The sequence below is a fragment of the Syngnathus acus genome, chromosome 8 (genome assembly GCF_901709675.1).
Source record: "Syngnathus acus chromosome 8, fSynAcu1.2, whole genome shotgun sequence".
In the NCBI taxonomy this organism is placed as follows: Eukaryota; Metazoa; Chordata; class Actinopteri; order Syngnathiformes; family Syngnathidae; genus Syngnathus; species Syngnathus acus.
In genome coordinates this window covers 6,655,492-6,668,454 of record NC_051093.1, presented here as the reverse complement: position 1 = coordinate 6,668,454, position 12,963 = coordinate 6,655,492, and the positions used below count along the sequence as shown (strand labels likewise).

The 12,963-nt window shown below is 41.1% G+C and overlaps 1 protein-coding gene across 1 annotated transcript in view; it reads left to right on the top strand.

Moving 5' to 3' along the window:
* grin2aa (glutamate receptor, ionotropic, N-methyl D-aspartate 2A, a) overlaps window positions 1-12,152 on the top strand; it is a 69,726-nt gene extending 57,574 nt beyond the window's left edge. Inside the window, exons 9-15 of the mRNA XM_037256279.1 lie at window positions 905-1,030; window positions 1,265-1,494; window positions 2,842-3,002; window positions 5,887-5,976; window positions 6,829-6,926; window positions 7,960-8,198; window positions 8,770-12,152. Coding sequence (XP_037112174.1) covers window positions 905-1,030; window positions 1,265-1,494; window positions 2,842-3,002; window positions 5,887-5,976; window positions 6,829-6,926; window positions 7,960-8,198; window positions 8,770-10,743 — 2,918 coding nt within the window. The 3' untranslated portion in view covers window positions 10,744-12,152. The remainder of the gene's footprint in view (window positions 1-904; window positions 1,031-1,264; window positions 1,495-2,841; window positions 3,003-5,886; window positions 5,977-6,828; window positions 6,927-7,959; window positions 8,199-8,769) is intronic.
* Window positions 12,153-12,963: the final 811 nt, after the last annotated feature.

Below are 12,963 nucleotides of genomic sequence, written 5' to 3'. Positions count from 1 at the left end.
TCAACACCTACTTGTGTACTTGGGTCCTCCTGAGAGGGATTATACTGTGCTTTAACAGCAACACACTATTTTGCTGAACAATGCCTTACCTTGTCACCCAAAAATAGCAATTGAGGTCAGTAAAAAAACAGATGTTTTATATCACGGCAGCCAGTGTGATCATTTTTTTAAAATATATATATTTTTAAATTAATTAAATATATATATTTTTAAATGAATATAATATTAATGTAATATAAAATTAATATATTAATTTTGATTGATTGATTGATTGGGAAACTTTCCCAGCTTCAGGCGTCCACATGAGGCCAAACAGCCTTTAAGTCTGGTATGAAGACACACAGCCAGCCAGCATAGAAGCGCAAAAGCTCAAGGCTCAGGCTTATTTCTGCTCACGCCAGCATGAAGTCACACACACACACGCACGCTTAACATGTATGTATCACGCTGCCCTGAAAGTGGCAATTAAAAGGGCTTAGCTGGACCGCCCCATGATGGCTGCTCGCCAACGCGTTCTTGCAGCCCCTCCGCCATACGTTATAGACCCGCTTTAATCTCTGCAGTGGTGTTGTTGGCTCAGAGGGAGGAAAGAACTGCTGACACCAAGACTTCCTACGCCTCCTCACACTGTCAAACCAGAGATCTGCCTTGCTTATATGCGCGATTACACACACACACACTCGCATAGAGCTTTGGGGTTTAAAAGTATTGCCCGCAAACGTATCGGATGCAGCACTGTACTCAGCAGCTCATGTGCGTAATTGATTTCCACATTCCGATCATGGAAAGGAAGAATGAGACGAAGCGTGAATCCCGAGAAGTGATGTGTAATATTTTTTGAAATTGTGACTCAGCGTGTCTTATTAATACTTAATCCCTGTCATCTTATGTCACTCTCTCGTAGAGCCGTTCAGTGCATCAGTGTGGGTGATGATGTTTGTGATGCTCCTACTGGTGACTGCAATGGCTGTTTTTATGTTTGAATACATCAGTCCTCTCGGCTTCAACAGAAACCTGGCGCAGGGGAAAGGTAAGCGTGCGAAATGAACTCATGGTGAATTTTGATCTGCTTCATTTTATTTGATGTTATTTTACAACAACCATGTTAACTTCAAAGTACTTAAGTCTAAATTAATGCCTGCCGCTGGACGCTGCCAAGTAGTAAAATCATTTCGCCTGAATTATACCTCCGATGCTTTTAAGACGAGGCATATTACAAACCTCGATACGAGCAGTAGATTAATAATTTGACACCGTCATCCAGACCCCCACGGGCCTTCCTTCACCATGGGCAAAGCTGTGTGGCTTCTCTGGGGTCTGGTCTTCAACAACTCCGTCCCGGTGCAAAATCCAAAGGGAACCACCAGCAAGTTCATCGTGTCCGTGTGGGCCTTCTTCGCTGTCATCTTCTTGGCTTCCTACACTGCCAACTTGGCCGCTTTCATGATTCAGGAAGAGTTTGTCGACCAAGTCACTGGGCTTTCTGATAATAAGGTAAAAGACAGATATACTGTGTGAAATCCGTCCATTAATCCGTTCAAATATTTTCAAGCAAATAAATGAGGAGCAAGCAAAAAAAGGGTAAAATAGATTAAATTCAAGGTGCAGGAGATTGACGTAGAAGCTTCTGACAACGTTCAAGGAGGTGCAGGGATGGAAGTGGCAACTGGCAGGGGGGGGCGAGTGAGGAATTGTCAAAGGCCGGGACACGCGAGAGGATGCAAGACAACAGGTGGACAGATATGGGCCATGTTTTGATGGCTGAGGTAAGGAGAAAGGAAAGACATATGGGAGGCAAGTGTAAAAAAAAATGGAGACGCAACAGGAGGGTTAGACAAAATAAAGACTAAAAGGCGATTTAAGGCACATTTGCACAGCAGGACTGGACAACAAACTGTGTTTGACCTAAAAAAAACGACAAGCAAGATTCACTTCTAAGCTCCTGGTCAGTGACCACACACTCAAAAAAAAAAAAAAGCTTTTAGTGTTAACCACTGGGGGATGAAAGGTCACAAATCTACTCACCAGAAAAGAAGCCTCATACGTTTTTTAAGACTTACAAAGGTTACACCTGAATGGATTCATGTCTCTGAGAGTGTTTTTTTTTAAGCTCCGTTTGCACAGCCAAATTCTGTGCAAAAAAAAAGTCTAGTCATGAATAAATTTTTTTCTTTTCCAGACTACATAAAAAATTGCGTTTTAGTGTCTTTGTGGGCATTTCAACTAACATTAGTCACAAAAGAAATCTAAAATTAAAATTAATTTTACATACATAAATCCTTTTTTTTTTAAGAACCTTTTGCATATTGTGCAAAATATGAGCACACGTCTGATGATGAATTATTTTTTTTCCTTTTCCAGACTACATATAGAATTGCCTTTTTGTGTCTTTGTGGACTAACATTATTAATTACAACAGAAATCTAAATTATTTTTACATAAGAACATCTTGGTATTGGAACATGTTAATTGCACCATTGCAGACATTAAATAATTCAAATTAGCACAGGAGATAACAGAAAGTCTCAACATAAACAAAGACAGACAGATTTAACATTCATGTGGGGAGTCATTTGCTTGCGTAACAGCAAAACTTGCATAATAAACTAAAGGAAGAAAGTAGAGCGAGGCCAAATGAAAAAATCCATGAAAGAAACGTTGTGTAAAAATGAGCGCAAAGTCGAGAAGCTGTATTCATTACAAAAGCAAAGTGCTCATGTCTCACTTTCTTAATTACCAGGGCCAAATTAGTCATGGAATAAAAAGGTTCAAATATGAGGCGGCTCACCTGAAACATGAACCAATTTCTTCTTTGGCTTTTTTTTCTCATTATATTTACAGTTTCAGAACCCGTATGCCTACTCACCGCCATTCCGCTTTGGAACGGTTCCAAACGGATCTACAGAGAGGAACATCAGGAAGAACTACCCTTCCATGCACCAGTACATGGTCAAGTATCACCAAACAGGAGTTCAGGATGCTCTTGTCAGCTTAAAATCTGGGTATGGAGACACTGTGTGTGTGTGTTTGTGTGACTGCAAGGTGATTCTCGCATGTTTTGTTATGCTTCTCATTACTACCAGCAAATTAATGAACGCACACAAAAATTATCTTTTTTTTTTTTTCTCAGTAAAAAGGATTTTATTTTAATTTATTTTATTTTTTGTTTTGTTTTTTGTTTTTTTTTATTTCTATATTTGTAGAAAAGCCAACCCAAATGATCAAGAAGAACAGGCTCAAATGTGAATGCACAGGTTTCTCACATACAAAGCGTGTGTGTGTGTGTGTGTGTGTGTGTGTGTGTGTGTGTGTGAGTGAGTGAGTGAGTGTGTGTGTGTGCGTAATTGCATGTCTACCAGTGTGCTTGCTCTTACGTATGTGACAGCTCCTGTGAGACTGGGGATGAATGAGGCTCCTCACTGGGAACAGCAGGACCTATTTTTAGTGCCTGGTCTCTAAAATGAGACTGGCTGCAGTTGGTGTGTGAGAGAGTGTGTTAAGGGTGGGAGGGAGAGAAATGGGGGGGGGGGGGGGGGGGTTAAGGGTTATAACATAGCGAATCAAGGACATATTGGAAGAGTGGAGTGCTTGAATAGCTAGATGATTAGAGGGAAAGATGGGGAAGGGGAGAAGAGGAAAAATACAGGTGGGAACTAATCCTATCTGAAAAAAAAATAGGTGGTGTGTTCAATCCTCACGCCTGGTGATCATGTCCAAGAGTCCTTGAGCAAGATTTTTTTCCCGGTAGGGCCTGACAGCCGTTCATGGCAGCATCAATTTATTTTTTTTGTGTCTTCCTGGGGCTGTTTTCACCAAGTGTAACCAAATTGTGAACAATAGCAAACTACTACGGTATTTTCCGGACTATAAGGCGCACCAGACTATAAGGCGCACCTTCAATGAATGGCCCATTTTAAAACTGTCCTTATATAAGGCGCACCGGACTATAAGGCGCACCATTTATGCATCATGTCAGATTTTTAATCCAAATCAAATCATTCTCCATTTTATCTTTTTTATTTCAAATTCAGACGCAACAAATTACTTTACAATCACAAAATAACGATCCATAGTCTTTTTGATTCATGATTCATAGTCTTCAGCGGGCCACTTATGATTGATTTCATAACACAATGCTTCGGGCCAGTTTAAATTTAGGAATTTGGTCCATATATAAGGCGCGCCCTACTATAAGGCGCACTGTCGGCTTTTGAGGAAATTTTAGGTTTTTAGGTGCGCCTTATAGTCCGGAAAATACGGTAATAATCAAATCTGCCCTCTCAGTACCCTCTCGCAAATATACATTTGCAAAGCTCCAAGCAAAAAAAGCCTTAACAAAGCAAACATGTATATGTTGGTGTGCAACTGCACTCAAATAGCGAACTGGCGGGTCTGCACTAATTCCCTCATTGATAATTCTATTTGGCGGCATTAGCAGATGAGCAATGCTGCAGCATTCAGCTGTTTGAGGCTCGATGGCTGGATTAGCGCTGATCACACATAATGCTGACAGGCTTTACACGCGCAATCTGCTACAGCCGTCGGAAGTAAAACTACACGCAGGGGGAGTTTCAAATCATCTGATCGTATACTTTGAAATATAAGTCGCTTAATATTTAGGATTTTTTCGGGGGAATACCTTTTGCTGCTTGATATATTTTTATGAGTGTCTTCACGTATTTTGCTAACCCAACCTGGATATCATAATAGCAGCCTGGATGGTCTTTTTTTTTTTTCTCTCAGCTCCTGACCTGAAACAATGGAGCACAGTTCCACGCAATTACAGTGTGAAGAAGGTTCATCCTCCATGGCCCTGTGGCCAAATATGTTTACAGAGCTTCTCTTTTTACAGTAATCCTGAACTGATGTGGTTATATCAGCTACACCGTAGAAGAATGTTCCATGGCTGTGGATCAACACAGGATCTTCATATTCATTCATCCTAAAGCTGAAATAACAAGCGTTTTTATGTCATTCTGTTCCCAATTGCCCAAATTTATTCCATTAATGTTGCATGCCTGAATGTACTCATTTCCTACAACTCCAATTATTTACAGCCCGCTTCACACTTCCGCACATCGAGTGCTCCCCAAGGCTCTGTCCTCGGCCTCATCAACTTTCTCCTCTGTCATCCAGGTCCACTGCTATCATGAAACTCCACTTTACCTGTAATTTTTAGGTGTAATATTATTTCTTATTGAGTTGTCTATATGCTGTCCTTCGGGGGTTGTGAAAGGCTCTGTTAGCATGAATAATAATAATTATTATTATATTTATAAATATAAATTATTTAATATATAATAATTATTATCATTTTCTTGTGAGTTTAATAATAATAATAATTATTATGAAACCCACAAAAAAATCACTCGTATAAACTAAACAGTATTCTTGCTTTTTTCAAAAAGTTTTTTTTATAGTCAAACACAATCTCGCATTTACTTTCCCATCCTAGACTGTAGACTCACAATTTTCATGTGGCTGGAGCCACCGGTGGCTTAAGCTAATTACAAAGCTTAACTATATGCCTGTGAGCTTTTGTTAAAGGGCTGATCTGACAATCCGTAAATGCCAGCCGGTCGCCACACTATTAGCAGGTCTGTGTGCACGCCATGGTATGAGTTACACTGGAAATGTCAAGGCTGAGGATGTGCTGTGTGCATTTATGTGTGAGCGAGAGGTCAAAGGCAAAGAGAGAAAAAGATGTGTGAATGTTTGTCGAAAGTTTGTTGCCTCCAAGGCCCTATTATCAGAGAAGTGAATTGATCCGCACACCAACAGAACATTCTGGAGGGTCTCTCTCTCTCTCTCGCTCTAAAAAACAATTTGACTCCTTCACATGTTGTCTTTATGCCCTCCCTTTTGTCTGATGCTCCTTCCTTGCAGTAAACTGGATGCCTTCATCTATGACGCCGCAGTGTTGAACTACGCGGCTGGCAGAGATGAGGGATGTAAGCTGGTGACCATTGGCAGCGGGTAACTGAAACTTTATTTATGTTTTGTTTCACCGAGCCCGACTTTATTGACAGTAAAACTCGATTATATTTTGTTTCTCAATGTAATTACATGCTAGGATAATTTTATATTTTTTCTCATTCGATATTACGTTCTTGCTTGAGGTTTGGCTTTTATGCATCCCAACAGTTTTTTTTAATCATCTTAATAAAGATATAATCTCTTGTTTATGAGGCAAAACAAAAATTAACATCTGTATTTAATTTGTAATAAAAAAAAATGGAGACGAATAGAGCTTTCAAATTTCACTGACATGTACCAGGATGCGAATTCTCCAGCCTCGGAGCTGTGTTTTTTTTTTTTTTTCCCCTTTGGTCGTCCACAGTGGAATTATGTGACCTGCCTTTTACTTCTTTTTCAATGCAATGACACAGCACCACTGGTGTCAGACGAATTGCAAGTTAGCTGAGCATCCGCTTCATTGTCAACATATCTGACACGGAGGGATTTAACGCTTTGATAAACTACAATTATCCCTGGCCCTGACAGGAAGTAAACACCGTGTTGGATGTTCACCCTAAAGCACCTATATGGAGTAAATAAGATCATTCTAGAAGCTTGTAAAAAAAAAAAAAAAGATTGCTGCCATGGTAGAGTAGTCCTGACACCTTTTAACAAATGTACATTTACTGTTGTTGATTTGTACAACTGTAGGGGGAGCCCTGGAGCAAAACAGTACAGTATGTAATTTGATTTCCCGTGCATGTTGATGTCATCACAATTCACTTGTATCGATCTGGTCAAGTTCAACAGGACTATTAAAAAAATGGTGTTTGTGTTTGTGTGCGTTCGTTTGGACCTTGCTGCATTCAGGTACATCTTTGCTACCACTGGATATGGCATCGCTCTCCAAAAAGGTTCTTACTGGAAACGTCAGGTGGATCTGGCAATTCTGGCCATTATTGGAGATGGTGAGAAAAATTCACAAGCCCCATTTTCACACGCAACCCAACGCGTGGGGATTCTTGCTCCTGTTTCTTGCCAGCAATGTAATTCCTTGACACACACATTGAAAGCCTTGTCTGCTGACAACACAAAGGCGAAGCGGTGAAGTATAAATAGTCGTTTGATGTTATTCTGGACACAAAAGGCTGCTTTTAAGAGTGTGAAATGTTTCCAATACAGTATTGCTCTCTCTGCAGTTTAAGTCTGTGTTGTGTAATTTAGCTGAATCTCATTTTATTATAAAATATGTATTTATGATATATATATTTTATATATATATATATATATATGCTCCCATACAAATCAGATGATTAAAGCATTTGATTTGTATTCGTACTTTAGCTGATCGTAATTAAATATGGAACGGTAAAGGTAGATGTTACCAATCTTGGGATGATAATCGAAATTATGATGCAAACAATGGTTGCATCTTCTACCTTACGTGCGTATGTTTAACTTGACTCTTAAGACGGTCAACAATTCATCACACGCTACCGAGTGAAGAACTGAATGGCGATAAATTCTGAGCAGCTTCCTCGGCTCCTCTACAAAAAAAAAAAGCTCCAAGGCAAGCAATAAGTGAATGCCCTAAACCTTTTATCATAATGTGAGCATGAAAGCACTTTCTTTGATTAAATGATATCTTGAGTTTCTTTTTTTTTCTTCTAGGCTTAAAAACTTTATCAAACATTTAAGTGGTCTACCGCTGAGCACCATGTTGCAGCTTTCGTTTTTCAGCCTCCATTTATTTAATTATTGCCGAACTCCAGAGAGAGAATTAAGGTCTTTGTGAAACAAGCTTGAGAAGTATAAAGTCGGAAACAAAATAATGGAGAGCAACCATTAAAAATTGTCAAATACTATTAATCTTTGATTTCATCTGATTTCTCCTTTGGTTGGACCTTTCAACTGAAGTGTTTGCTGAGAACTTCATGAAAGACCATCAAGGATCACCTCGCATCTAAAGCAAAATCAGTATTTTGTTTTTTTGCTTCTCAGGTGAAATGGAAGAATTAGAGGCTCAGTGGTTAACGGGCATTTGTCACAACGAGAAAAATGAGGTGATGTCAAGCCAGCTGGATGTGGACAACATGGCGGGGGTCTTCTACATGCTCGCCACCGCCATGGGGCTGTCCCTCATCACCTTTGTCTCTGAGCATCTCTTCTATTGGAGGCTCAGATACTGCTTCACTGGGGTCTGCACTGGCAGACCGGGTCTTCTCTTCAGCATTAGTCGGGTAAGCGAATTCTGAGGTTCTCACCCTCAATTACTCGTGTTGCTCAGCTTTCAATACAAAACGTCTCACTTGCCAAGGTTCTGATGCATTAAATCGTTTTGTATACATAGTTGCGAGGAAATAAACATTGAAGGAATGTTTTCATGCCCCGATGGGCCGGAGACACGATTAATATTTAAGCTATAACCCCAATGAAACAGCATTCATTTTTTTTCTTCCAGTATTTAAGATTGATTTTCTTCCAAACGCTGGAAAAATAAATCTGTGGAGAAAGATGAATGTTCTTTGTGTAAAAGTCAGTACTGGTTCAATACAAAGTGACTTGCTGAGTCACTGCCAACTGAATGAACTGTACACAGCAGGTTTGGCTTGAGACGAAATAATAATGTTTCTTCTCATCTCTCCTCATTTTGTCTGAATCTTTTTTTTTTTATGTTCAATTCATGCTTTTTTCATTTCATGTTATCGTTTGATATCTTCACCTCTGTGTCTTCTGTTATTGTGTTTTTTATGACTCATCGTTTTAACAATATCCGTGCCACATATTCATCAATCTGTTGCCACCATGCAGGGTATCTGGAGTTGCATCCACGGAGTTCACATCGACATGAAGAAAAAAACCGATCTGGACTTTAGCCCGCAAGACAAGATGCTTAAACTGATTAAATCAGCCAAGCACATGACCAACATGTCAAACCTGGCCGGCTCTCACATGAACTCACCCAAACGTGAGTTCATGCACTCGGCGGGCCCGATGATCATGGACATGATGGCAGAGAAGGGCAACTTCATCTACGCTGACAACCGAAGCTATGCTCCCAAAGACGTGATGTACGGGGACACGGGGGACTTGCAGTCGTATCTTGCTACCCGCCACAAAGACCACCTGAACAACTACATCTTCCAAGGAGGCCAGCATCCTCTCACTTTGAATGATGCCAATCCCAATTCGGTGGAGGTGGCGGTTACCGCCGACACGGTCCAGACCAACGCCAAACCTCCTCGGACCCTGTGGAAGAAGTCTGTGGACACGCTCCGCTCGGTGCCGCCGGGAACTTCCCCCATGCCCGACATGCTAATGCCGGACCCTCGAATGTCAATGAAGACTCAACGCTACATCCCCGAGGATGCGGCCCACTCTGACATCTCTGACTGCTCCAGCAGAGCGGCTTCCTACAAGGACCCAGAAAACAACAAGCACCTGAAAGCCAAGGACAATTTAAAAAAAAGACCCGTGACTTCCAAATACCCAAGAGACTGTAGTGAGGTGGAGCTCTCTTACCTAAAAACAAAACAGGTCAGTGGTGGAACCAACCAACTTGGCAGAGTAGCCGGAGAGAAAATCTACACGATTGACTCCGACCGAGAAATGAGCATGCACTCGGACCCCGTCCACTACCGGGAGAGTCGTGGTCTCGCCGCCGATGAATTGGAATACCCTGAAATATACTCTGACCACAGTGATAATTATCGAAAATGTGATCAACCCATCATCCATCTAAACTCCTCCCCGCTGCACCACACGGATTCCGATCTTCTGCCCGACCCGACGTACAGCAAACACTACAGCATGAAAGAGAAAAATCTTTCCCCGCACGAATCAATTGATCGCTACAAACAGACACACTGCCGTTCCTGTTTGTCAAAGGTTACGACTGCCGGCTACCCTCCAGGAGGGACTTTCACCCCGACGGGATCCGCCTCGGCTTCTTCTACCCGTTCCCCGTATAATCGATGCGAAGCATGTCTCCACACAGCCAATCTGTACGACATTAGTGAGGACCAGCTTCTCGCCGATAGCTTGGTTAGCCCCACCATGCACCACCAACAACCGCAGCAGCAACAGCAGCAGCAACCCGATGAAATGTTCGGTCTGTATTGGCCGCAAACGGACGGACCTCATGTCCAGAAGAGAAACCGCTTGAGGCTTAATCGTCAGCACTCCTTTGACAACATATTACTAGAAAAGCCCAAGGATTCGGATCAGGGCCGACCAGCGCGTAGCGTCAGCCTCAAGGAGAAAGATCGCTTTCTGGATTCTACGGCTGATTCGCATTACGCCAACCTCTTCAGCATGCGTCCCTACTCCGGCAGACTGTTTGGCAGCGGATCCCAATCGATGATGTTTAATCACAATCTGGAGGAGAGCAAAAGGAGCAAGTCCCTGTACCCGGCCCATGGCTCGGAAAACCCTTTCCTCGGCCACTCGCTGAGGGACGACACCAGCAGCAGACTGATCCACGGGCGTAGCTCCTCCGATATTTACAAACAGCTGGCCGTGGCTTCGCCGGCAGCGGTTCTCGGAGCAGCTCCCATCAAAACATGCAACGACGCGAACAATCTCCGTTCTTCCGTTAAATCCACCACCTCATACTGCTCACGGGATGGGCGGATAGCTAACGACATGTATAAGAAGGAGCATGTCATGCCTTACGCTGCCAATAAGACTTGTGCGTACCCAGCCTCACGCGGCGTCCTTAACTCAGCTCAGCTCAGCAATAGACGAGTGTATAAAAAAATCCCCAGTCTGGAGTCAGACGTTTAGTCACAGATATGTTCTCATCCCTGAATTTGTATTATAATTTCTTCAACACCGAGGGATGTCATAGCCACACGTTTCTTTTCTCGACATTCTATTCCGAACGAACCTTCGCCCGTTTGGGTGTAAATGTACAGCTTCTGTCTTTGCAGGTAATATCATTATTTATTTTCTACCATGTACTGATCACTACTAATGTGTTGTGCCATACCTGGTAGAAGAAAAAAATCGGGCTCCATCACTTTAGGTGGTTTCAGAAAAGATTTGTTGTGATTGTATGAATGGAGAAACATCCGAAGATCCTCCTGATCCATATTCTTGCTGTTGTAGGGATTCTTTACAGGGAGACTTTATTTGTCGTGTCGACCTAAATTAGGGCCATCTCAGGAGGGCAGGATGCCACAATAAGCCAGTCCAACAGTCTGCTGCTTATTAAACTGACAAATGTGGCTATTGTGATGCCTGGCAGAGCACAACGTGGGTGAGATCAAATGGACATGAGAGGAGAAACTGAGGCTTTGGCGGGAGTAGTGTAGGTGCTACTGATGAATAATGTTTACAGACTGATTAAAAAAAACAACAACATGGTAGACAAGCAGAAAAGACTGAAGCAAAGTGCTATATTTTTTTTATTCTATTCAAATAGTTTTAGAGATTCTGCCACTGGAATCCATCTGTAGGCTTTGAGTGTTTGTTAGCACAGTAATGGTTAGTTTTCAATTGTTTTTAAAAAGCAGAGCTTTCTGAAAAGATTTTTTTTTTGCATGGGAAGTTTTTTCTTTTTTCCTGTCCCCATTGTAGTTGAGAAAAACACACATTCTGCAAAATATATTTTTGTTGTTTATACGACAAAGGGGCTCCCTTTCCCGTCATGTGGTGGATGGACGTTTGTACAATCGAACCTTTGACCTTAGTAAATCAGTGTCATGTTTAGAGGCTTCTGCTACTGCTGCAATAGAGAAAGAACGGGTAAAGAAGAACAAAGAAGGAAAAAGGATTAAATCAATTGGAATTGTTGGATGAAGACGTTTCTATGACCTCCTTGCAGATGACTTACAGGGTACTAGTTCTTTCTGAAAAACAGGTGACTCGATCCCTCCCCCCCCCTCCCCTTCCTTAATTCTTTACCTTCACTCAACAATGTAGAAGCTGGTCATCAATTGATTTTCATAAACAGTCAAGCAGGGTTATGTCTTTATTTTTCCTGTCGTAAGTTGGATGGATGATGTGAGCCAGGCAAGATGGTATGGTGCAAGTCATGTGTCATTTTGACCCATTGTACAATTGACTGCCCATTTTTTGTACTTTTCAACAGTACAGTTGGAAAAGACAAATGAAAATTTCATCTGACATTGATTTGCTTGATTGGCTTCACACAGATAAATTGTATCAAATGAAATAAATATACCTCAGGATGATGATGATCAGCATTTTGAGGGAGCGTCGAAGTGGCTATTTGGTCGAAAAATTTTCGGAGTGGCTCCTTTTGACATGTCAAGGTCTTCCAGTTGAGGAGGGAAAACGGGATTGGGTTCATGGAGTAGGACGTGGCTTTGCTGTTTCACCTCGGGGCCAAAATGTGCACTATAAAAAAAATGAAAGATGTTACTTAAATGTCCAAAAAATGAGCCACCCTTTTATGAATATGCATTTTTTTGGTTGTTGTTGATTTTTTTTTTTATGATGGTATTTGACTGGAATTCAGTTGAAGCTCAATGACCACATCATATCACCCTTTCTTACTCTTGGAATACTACCTTCTATTGCTTCAGCTTAACCCAATGACTGCTGATTTTTTTTTTTCTTATATGCATATTTATTATTAACATATATATCTCCACATGCTGCTTGTATGAGCTGATGAGTGAACAATGTTCAAATGTAAAAAATGATATATATATATAAATATATATGATACATATATATATACGTATATATATATATAGATATATATATATAGATATAGATATATATATATATCTATATATATATAAAATGAACGCTTGCATTTTTGCATTTTATGATGGACTCATGGCAATATTTTTCATTCTTTCTACTTTTGCAGAACTGTCATGTAAACTGATGCCGTTTTATGTTGGAAGGCACCCAAACACTCCCTCGTGATGACAACCCTGATCTTTTTAATGGCAAAAAAAATGTATTTTAATTACATTTAATGATAAATAATGAGGTGATGGCATGCAACCCCAGATGTAATAATGTTTT